The following is a 10,538-nucleotide window of genomic DNA, read 5'->3' on the forward strand; positions in this document are numbered from 1 at the left end:
TCCAGATTTGGAGACCTGATTACAAATGCAGAGTATATGAAAGGGGTGCTAAAACAGTTTGACCTATTCCAGTGGTGTTCAAGGACCAAAGAAACCTTTGGGTGCACCAACTCCAACCCCTAAGCCCAAGCCTAGTGGTCACTTTCTATAAATGCACTCTCTACTTAGACTCAGGCCTAGTACTAACTGTGCTATTTGTCCCAAATCAGTCACTAACCAACCTTTAGGTCGCTTAAGACGAAGAACTAAGGACCTCTAATATTACATCATACCATCATTGATGTAACATTGGGACTGGTGGTGTGACGCTCCAATTTTGTATATGAAATATTTTGGAATATATATTACAGATAGTGTTCAAAAAGGATGGTTTTGATGTTTTGAAGGTTTTGGGAAAGTTTGGTATTGGTTGAAAAATTTTGGTTTTTGTCCATTGTGGTGTCGGCTGAATTTTGCGGCTTGATTTTGAGTTGGTTAGAGAAATAATTTGAAGAAACTCTGTATGAGAAAGTTTTAGATCTTGTTGAGTAGAAAAACTTTATTCTGGTGAAAAATTTGTGGTTCACTCGTTTGCATGCCTGTATGGAGGTCAGAAGTTACTAACAAAGTGGTTTGAGCTAAAAGTGCATCTAGATTTCCGTGTCAAGAGTTACAGGCATTAGACGAAGGTCGAGATGGAAGAATTAGCCATGAAAGGTCAAATGCAAAGGGAAAGAAGAGGGTCCGATCTTCGAGATGAGCTATTGAGCTTGTCCATTGGATCTACGAGACAGGCGTCGTGATGCTCCGAACAGGGCCGTTTTCATGCCTTTAAAGAAAAAAAAAAAGACGTCGAGATTCCGTACGCGTTTGCTATCAAAAGCACACGCTAAAAGAAGGTGAAAAGCACACACGCACTTTTCGAGAAAAGCTATTTTTAACCGAATTTGAGAGCTTTTGTCCGTCTTTTTTTGGAGTCGTGAAAGGCTATAAAAGAAGAAGAGATCGTGAGAAGGAGAACACACAATCCAACGCACGCATATCGAGGTCGAGCGAAAGAGAAGAGAAGGCACGCATCTCGAGGTTGCTCGAGCGAAGAGAAGACACGCATATCGAGACACTACGAAAGTGACTAGCACACGCAAATCGAGGCAACACAAAGAAGAAGATAAGATCAAGATATTTTGAGAGTGAGAGTGAGAGTGTGATTGAAATTTGATGATTCGATCATCTGAGAGTGAGATAGCTCAGGGGTGGACGGGTGGTATCGAACTCCTTCACGGAGTGATTCTTCTCCAAAATTATTGTAAAGACTCATCAGTTTGATTCATACTGCAATCTCTCTTCTTGTTTATTCGTGATTATTATCTTGCTACAATTTTGATCGTTATTGTGAAAGAACGGTGCGTGACAGGTGGCAAGGACTTGCAAATCACTAAACATTGCTAGACCATCTCTGCAGCAATGTTTTTGGGCCCTAGGTTTCTGACTGGAGACTCTCTTGCTCTATAATGGTTGAAGACCCCTTCACTTTTGCAAATTTTCAAATCCATGGGGTGTCTATCTTCTTTCTTTCTTTTTATTTATTTATTGGGCCCGCGTGGCGGGGGGCCCTATTTGGGGCTGACATCATATGTTTTTGCTAAACTACAGTAGTTTGACACTGTAAATGGACTCATGCCTACCACCACTTTGAATTCTGATCATACGGCTGACATCCATATTGGAATACTTGGCAGCTTCAGATCAAGTGTCGAATGAGAATTTCTAGTTATGAGGCCCTGCACATCTACAGCTGGTAGAACAAAAGAGGGTTAAAATGAAGTATGATGCCTTTCATATATCGTAAGGGACAAGAATATTTGGCACAAGTTGAGTAACGACTAAATCGATATACCAGTCATGGAAAAGAACTATGAGAGAATGTCTTATTTACAATCAGCAAACAAGTGCATCACATGCAAAGTATCAAAGTATTTCCCTTGGTGGTTTTCTGCGGAAGTTGAGCAATGAAATACCAGCATATATCTAGAATCACATGATCACCAAATCGATGTGCTAGTCTTTCTCTACGCAGAATTAAGAGTCTTATGTACAATCAACAATGAAGTGCATATGAACTTCACAATTCCATGTCTACCTTCAAATAATTCCTTTCAACACGATTGATAAGGATGCAATAAAAGGACAGCTAATATATTTGTCTACATTAGAAGCATGTAAGGCATTGCTTCATGTGTCCCTGAATGTGGTGTTCGCTTAATTTTTGTGTAGAACAACAGTGAGCATGTTAAATAGGGGGGGAGAATGTGTACCATGCCTTCATATTGAAAGACTTGTGCCACTCAGAGAACTCAAGCCAAAGATATATGCCACAAGATGAACCAAAAGAAGAGAACCTAGCTGTTGAAAGCTGTTCGATTTAAGAACTCCGCTTGTACACCTGCACTGAACCAGGCCCTCAACTCTGGATTGCATGTAATCTATTTCGCTTAGGTATATGAAGGACTCTGCACCTTGGAATTTGCCTTCAGTGAAATAATTTGAGATGTTTTAAGCATAGTTACCAGGGAACGGGAACATTCCGGAAATTCGGGTGTTGGAACGGGAACGTTCCAAGAAGGGGGAACGGGAACCGAAACACCACGTCATACACAACACGTCATCATATGACATAAAACTATGCTAGAAATAAAAGAAACTAGCATTTACCCATCTGAAACTTTCAAAGAGCCCCCAAAAAAAAAATTTTGGGGACGTTCTGGTTCCGGCTTGCTTCCAGAAACGGCATTCCAGACGATGTCGGAACGTCGTTCCCTGGTAACTATGATTTGAAGGGTACTCCAATTGAGTCAGTCACGTTGATATCAGAAGGTCCACAACAATTTCTTGCATCCAATGGGAACTATTTGGAACAGTAAGATGAACAATTGTGGCATTGGAAACAGAAGCAAAGCATATAGCTCGTCACCTGGCTGTTAGCCCTTGTTCCAGAGATTCCCTAGGCAGTCAGCTGGGTTCTCCGGAAACAGGCTTGTTAGCGGCGCCCTCTGGATTGCTGATTTGTATGGCTGACATTCAAGGTTTAATAGAAGTTTCTTTTCTCTGGAAAAAAAGGAGACAATCTGGCTCGAGGGAATGCAAAATCTGATAAGAAAACCTGTCAGAATATGAGAAAAGAACCCACAGGCTATAGCTATAGCGGTCTCCTATAACCAAAATTCCTCGGATGAAACAAACACATCCACGGACCACTAATACTACATTTCATTTTCTGAAAAGCCCTGATTGTAACAAATAAACATCTGTATATTTATAAGCATTTCTTGTTCTTACAGATGTGTTTGTTCATAAACCAATGATACCTACAACTGCCTTTAAGTCACCTCTGTGCGCAAATGCAATTTTGTATTATGTTTGTAATTTCCATTGAAGCCTAAAAGACAAATGTTCCTTTCAAAATTTAAGGCCTCAGTACAAAATATCATTAATTTATTGGAAAAGTAATATGTACATTAAAAATATACCTTTGTAAGACTAGAATATATCCAATCATATATTTTTTGTTGTTTTACAGTCCAAAAATCTACACAGTAAATAAAAGAGAAAATGAAAGAGATGAAAAAAGAGGTGACAAAAACTTTTTTGAAAAACAAAAGGAAGACAAACTTGGCAAGCAAAGCAAGACTTATGTACATTAAAAATAGTGCCTTTTTTAAAGGTGCAGCATCCATGAATATTCGCAAATGCAATTTTGTATTATGTTTGTAATTTCCATTGAAGCCTAAAAGACAAATGTTCCTTTCTAAATTTAAGGCCTCAGTACAAAATATCATTAATTTATTGGAAAAGTAATATGTACATTAAAAATATACCTTTGTAAGACTAGAATATATCCAATCATATATTTTTTGTTGTTTTACAGTCCAAAAATCTACACAGTAAATAAAAGAGAAATTGAAAGAGATGAAAAAAGAGGTGACAAAAACTTTTTTGAAAAACAAAAGGAAGACAAACTTGGCAAGCAAAGCAAGACTTATGTACATTAAAAATAGTGCCTTTTTTAAAGGTGCAGCATCCATGAATATTCGGTTTTAACCATGCATAGATACCTTTGGTTCCACAAAATAAGAGGCCTGACTGTCAATTAATCAGTCCAACTTTACCATGTGTTACATGGCACACTTCTGCCAGTCACGTTAGTGAGCCTGCTTGCTCATGATAGAAGGTACATGGCGAGTGGAGCACCAGGTCATCTGTCAATTAAGAGCTTTTGCATGTATTCTCAAGTTTCTGCTTTACAATAGAAACAATTAGCTAAACTTTGCAACTCCTTGTGTCCATATTCTTTAAATCTTGCGCACTCCTTCCTCAAGGAAAGTAAAATCTTACCTGTCATGATACGTCATCAGTCCACTACTTTTCTACTGCTTGATCAGAACAGACTTGGACCAACCTCACGGATAAATTCGCTCTTAGAGAGTGAATCGTTGCCAATTGGTCCAATAAGAAATAACTCCTACTGCTCTCACACTCTTTTTCTGATGCAGTCCTGATTGGGGTCCATCTTGTGAGATACAGCAAGCTGTGTTTCTGGACATCAATCAGACTTCATTGTCCACGGCCACCTTACTTCACATGGAGAGACTAGAGCACCGGTCATGCGGGACCAGAAATCAAGCTACTGCCTCAATCAACAGTGTCCAAATTTGTCATGATCAAGCAATATTCTAAGAAGGAAAGCACAAACCTTCTGCAAGCCCAGATAAGCATTTATCCTCCCTAAGCCTCAGAGGTGGTACATATGCAGTTGTGATGGCTAGGGAGCAAATTGTAATTAGGCCTGTAGCTATCACACGACAACAGAGAAGCACCATGCCTACAAAGACATCAATACAAATACAGTAATAGCAGTAAAGCTATATTGGCAAGCATGTTGCCCTGTACAGCATGCATTTTTGGAATGCAGTCAGAGCTGTGCCAATGTATGTATAGTGCTATTCCAGATGCAATCACCAAAGTCTGCTTATTGCCAAGCTGAGGCCACAATCAAGTCCCTATCTTTCCAGCCAAAATACAAGGCACCAGCCTCCTCTCTAAGCCTGTAGTAACTCTGAAGGAGAGGGCTGATGGTATCCTTGACATAAGAGCTCATAGGGGAAGGCCGGAAACCCGCCATAGACATACGAGCTCGCCATTTTCCTGCAAGCTCATAGCGCTCCACTCTCTTGGCCCCCTCATAAGCAATGATGTTCACAATGTCCCGAGCCAGGTAATGCTGCTCGATGTTCACTCTTTCTCGGCTTTCTCGTTGCAGGGATACATCTAGGGATTCAAACAAAGCACCGTAGTAGCTAAGCGTCTCAAGAAAGCGGGGCAAAAATGGAGCTGTGTTAGTGTTGGTGTCCCTCTCCACCAATGTTACTATCTTGGGCTCCATAGATTTCACCTTACGAAGCAGCCGGTCTCGTGGGTTTGTGGTGCACACACTTTCGTCAGGCATGAGGTGCAAGCAAAATGCAAAATTGACTGCTAGTGCCTCCCCTGGCCTCGTCTCCACCATCACATCCAATGCCTTCATTGCCAATCCATTGAATTGGAATGTCATTCCCACCGATTTGGCTCTATCCTCCAGGCGTTTCCCCACGTATTGCAGGCCCCCAGCTGGAGTGGACTTCGATTCCGGGTCAGCCACCCCAGTGATCCTCACCTGCAATAGCAAAACCCAGTCGATGTTTATTCTCAGTCCTCTCCAACTCCCACCAGCTTCCAAGCGTCTATAAGTTTGCCAGAATTCGCTGAGCCTGATCTTCAGACCAGCAAGGAAACGAAGTTCATTGTTTCTCTTCAAGATTGCCTCATCAGGCCCAAAAGAGTTGCAGCTGAAAGCTACTGGACAGGTAGTAATTTCAGCCTCGCAAACCTGCCCGATTCCTTTATAAAATCTACTCCTACTTCTACATCAGAGCAGTATAAATCAACACAAAGCTTACCTCTGGAGGACCACCTGGACGGATTGCAAGGGCTTCAATAAGTAACATCCACTGGTTGCCTTGTCCAATGTCAAAATCGATGATGTGGACCTTGTCGACGTGCTTACAGGCCTCGGCTATGGCGCCGTTGGCTGCCATATAGCCAAATTTTATAGATGGGCAGGACTGGTAGAGAATTCGGGTGGCAGCCAAAAGGTCCGTTGAATGTATTTGATTGAATTGGGAAGCTTTGTAGAGGCGTTGGACAGACGCCTCCATCCGAGCCTCCAGACCCTCCACCAGGTAAGCTGCTAGACGCTGCTGGGGATCCCCATAGATGGATACCACCGGTCTCAGCTTTGCCACAATTCTTCTTGCTAGCTCGATTTTGCTATCAGCAATCGCAGTGGCGCATGCTACGAGAAGCTCCTTCGCCTGGCTTGTGGAATATACAGAGGCATCGAGGGATCTGTTCGGTTTATGCTCCAAAGCACTAGCAAAGGCACTTCCCTGGGAGACTAATGCATTCTTTCCCGTTGTCGGACTTGCACCCATATCCGTGTAAGATCTATTTGTGGATCTGTTCGTAGAAAACTCATCTGAGGTTGGAGAGCCCGAGCACACAGTGGAGCTGCGCATTGAATCGGAGCTTTCAGCAAGTAGGTCCTCTAGCACATCAGCCCAGTGTCGATCGAGAGTGTCTGCCTTCGCAGATTCCGGCTGTGCATCCTCGTAAACGGACACCGAAGAGTTTGGAACGTCTGCATCGTCCTTCAACAACTCCCTTTCCAAATCCTCCAAATCCTCGAAAATCCGCTTCACACGCTTCGATTCTTTCTCCTCTCCACGGACTCCCACCACATGACCGTCTTGCATCCTAACGTTGCAACAACCATCGCCGGTATTCCGTGTGCGGCTGTCACTGCCGTTGATTTGAAAGGCTCCCGCTCCACAAACGATGGGCAGCTCCGAGAGCTGAACGTCTCCCCGAGAGGGGCTGGAAGCATGCTCTTGGCCTTGATAGGCCCTTCGGCTTTGAACACATCCATCCCCCGCGGAGAAGCGGTACGATTCCACGGTCGGAGAAGGAAAACTTGCAGCATCGGAGAGCAAAGACGATTCTTGAGGTGAGAGGGGAGACAGGGGAAGAGCAAATCGCTTCATTTTCAACGCTCTGTAGAGAGCCTGTTGCCGGACCGAGACCGGGAACTGTCGCGAGCGATCTCCTGGTGCGGGAGGGGAGCTCTGAGTGGAGCTGAAGCTGTTGGATCGATCCAGAAAGAATGGGCGCAAGGACGATGGATGGGGGTACTGCGGGAGGGGGGGGGTGTTACTGGAGGGCTCGGAGGTGATGGCCATGGTGCAGCAACTGCTGTTGGAGCTGCTAGCGGACCAGGAGGAGACGCTAGGCGAGGAAGGACGGGGGGAGGGGTGGGGAGGGGGGTCGAAGGAGGGAGCGAGGGACATGGTTGGGGGAGTGGAGGAGCTTGTGGATCAGATGGTTTAGCTGAGCTTGGACGCCATAGCTGAGCTTGAGCTGAGCTTCGCCATAGCTGCTCAACACAAAGAAGCTCACAAACAAAGAAAACGAAGAAGAAGAAGAAGAAGACGAAGACGGAATGTATTCTGTACAGAGAGAGGAGTCCCCCTGCCACATGGCCCCAATCATACCACGCCACGTCAGTTTCCCCTCCCCATTCCACTTCCACGTGCCCCTATACCTTCGTACTCGCCACGCTGGACTGCCCAAGAGAATCCCCACGAATGTGGAAAGCGGGAGGACTTTTGTCCAGTCAGCCAACCATCGCACGACACCTGGAAATTCGTCCACGTGCTCCCCTACCGCGACAATGGCGGCTTTGCCACGCTGGCAGCTAGAAGCATCACTGTCTGCTCCGGCCCGCACGTGCCGGGGCGTTCTCCTCCGTGGCCCAGATTAGTGCGTGCCACGCTGGTGGCAACCCTTACCGACCCGCGTTGACTCCTGTTCGAGATCCCATTGCCCAGCCACGTGGCCCACCCTTTGCCAATAAGAGACGCACAGCTGGACTCCTTTCTTGACACGCCAGCTAACGCCCTGGTAAATTAGGTCACCTTGGGCCCCGCCTCAACCGTATAACAAATCATTGTCCCACGTGAACAAAGTATGCTTGCCCCCACTGAAAAGGCAACCACCGTCGTTTTCATTCCTCCCTTGCCCACAAGTGCTACAGAAGAGCTTTTTCCCAACCAACTCGACTCCGAATCACAGAGTTTTTGCATCGGAAAACTTACAGGTTTGCCCACTATCTTGTAGTTGGTAACCGTAAAGATACTGGAAATTCTTGATGAGGATCGCATTTTAATACACTCGAGGATGGCTTTTTTGGCACCACACATTCCCCCAAATATCCTTGCAAACACAAGTTTCAGGTTGAGTGAATTACAAGACTTTCGATTCCGCTTGTAACATGTTATGTGGTCATACTGTGCCAAATTTTGGGTAGAAAACCTTCCAGTACTTGAAGTTAAAGGTTTTGTGAGTTTCTCATAAAAATAGTGACCCGACGTCATTGCTTACACAACCCACTTTGCATGACAAAGTCTCCCTTGCAAAGTCCTCCAACTCGCATCCTCATGGAATTTCAACCCTTGTCAAGACTACCTTTATTCATCCTACTCACAAAGGGAATCCCAAAAGTCATCCTATTTTCCACTCAACTAATCAGCTTGATTTTGGAAAAACTTTGGGAGCTCATCAAGCTTAGAAACCTCCAAGGGTAGCATTCCTAAAATATAGGTTAGTTAAATCATGAGGAGCTCATCAAGCTTAGAAACGTCCAATGGTAGCATTCCTAGAATATAGGATAGTTAAATCAAAGAGCTCATGATTGCCAAGTGCAAGACCTAGTGAAAGATTGAAAGAACTTCCATGTAAAGAAACCATCACCCAAAAAGTGTATCATAAGAATATGGCTTATAATTTTATGGTAGAAATATATGCAATAACTTTATCATCCAATAAGAATATGACTTATTATGGTGGAAATATATGAGTTAAAGCACCACAAAAAAAAAAAAAAAACCAATGTGAAAACTATATGCATCCCAACATTATGATTTAGGTGTAAGGTGAAAACTATATGGATCACAACACACTAGGGTGAAAACTATATGCATTACAACATCATAAGGGAAGAGAAAGTTAGTATGCATACGTTTCCATGTCATCACGATCCATCTCACCAACTCCACATAAGAGTATCAATGTTGGTAGAATTTCATTCCTACATAAACACGATGAGGCCCCACTACCTCTATCTCTAAAAAGGTTTGCTTTACACATGCCATCATGGTTTCATACATATATTCTATTCCTTTGAACTTAAACTCAAACTATTGACCTTTATTTCAATATGGAAAAAGGTGAAGTACTATGTAACAAATGAATCAAAGAATACTATAATAGTAGGACTAAGTTACATCAAACATCCTCCACCAAATGCATGTCTACATATACCCTCTACATAATGTATATATGCTTTAGAGAGGCAATCCCATGCCCCTTTCATCAAAAAATTTGGTCTTGGTATAGTACAGCTAAATACTATTTTCTAAAAGAGGTAGAACAATTATTATAGACCCTAGTTTTTCAAAGATAAAGCTATGCATTTAGCATGAAGAATCTAAAATACTAAAAACAAATTATGCATATATACTCACATAAATGCCACATTTGTCAAGGAACCAATAGTGGTTAGATGTGTTAATTTGAGCATACGTAGAGAACAAGCATCAATTGCAAGAAAACACATTACCCTTATCAATCAGATCAACAATAGTTATTTATGCTTACTGCCCATATTCAAGATTGCATGCATCTCTCATCAGGGTTTTTAACCACTGAGGGGCAATGGTGTTGTACATGACATGTACTACCTCCCTACTCGCTCTCCTAAATAAATTCTATTACTTTACCCCCACCACCTCTCCCTATCTATCACATTAAGCTAAGCTAGTAGGCATGAATTACTCTCTGCCTCACATAAAGCTAAGCTTGCCCCTCTCACTCCTCAAGCTTCACCTTGCCATCTCCCTCCCACCTACCTTTGCTCCCCTTCTTCACTCCTCTTTCCCCTCACCCATTACCCCTCCGCCCCCCTTCTCCACTCCTCCCTCCATGCCTGCCCTCACCCCCCTCCCTCCCCCCTAGATCATGCGGTAGTTGAGAAGCTTCCAGATATGAAGCTTCTCAATACCAATCGCCTCCCTTCTGGATATCTCCCACCGCCTCAAATTTATTCTCATCCCTCACATCGCATTTATTTTCTCCCTCGAACTTAACTTAATCGAGTCCCACTCTTCCCGCCACAAATTCTAATAGCGATTTTCCAACATCGTGGGCACCAACTCAAGATTGAATGAAGATTAAGACAATATGACCTTACATGATAACTTTCAAGTTTAAACTAGAGTAAATTTAATCACATCATGATATTGGTTGGCCCACTAACAAAAGAACAAGTTGCAATGGCATGGTATGTGTTTTGGGCTCTACAATGTATGTCATCATCATATTCTCGATAATTGTCATGTTTCCTCCCTTTC

General features: G+C 43.3%; 1 protein-coding gene across 1 annotated transcript; it reads right to left on the bottom strand.

Annotated features, from left to right (window-relative positions):
* Positions 1-4,039: 4,039 nt before the first annotated feature.
* LOC147895202 (scarecrow-like protein 21) lies at positions 4,040-7,516 on the bottom strand. Its single transcript, XM_087383622.1, has 2 exons — positions 5,973-7,516; positions 4,040-5,689 (listed from the first exon to the last, which is right to left on the bottom strand). The coding sequence occupies exons 1-2, from the start codon at positions 7,416-7,418 to the stop codon at positions 5,006-5,008; spliced, it is 2,130 nt and encodes a 709-aa protein (XP_087239748.1). The 5' UTR covers positions 7,419-7,516; the 3' UTR covers positions 4,040-5,005.
* Between the last annotated feature and the right edge of the window lie 3,022 nt (positions 7,517-10,538).

The sequence above is a fragment of the Dipteris shenzhenensis genome, chromosome 13 (genome assembly GCF_047967505.1).
Source record: "Dipteris shenzhenensis isolate YYH24624 ecotype China chromosome 13, Dip_SZ_1.0, whole genome shotgun sequence".
In the NCBI taxonomy this organism is placed as follows: Eukaryota; Viridiplantae; Streptophyta; class Polypodiopsida; order Gleicheniales; family Dipteridaceae; genus Dipteris; species Dipteris shenzhenensis.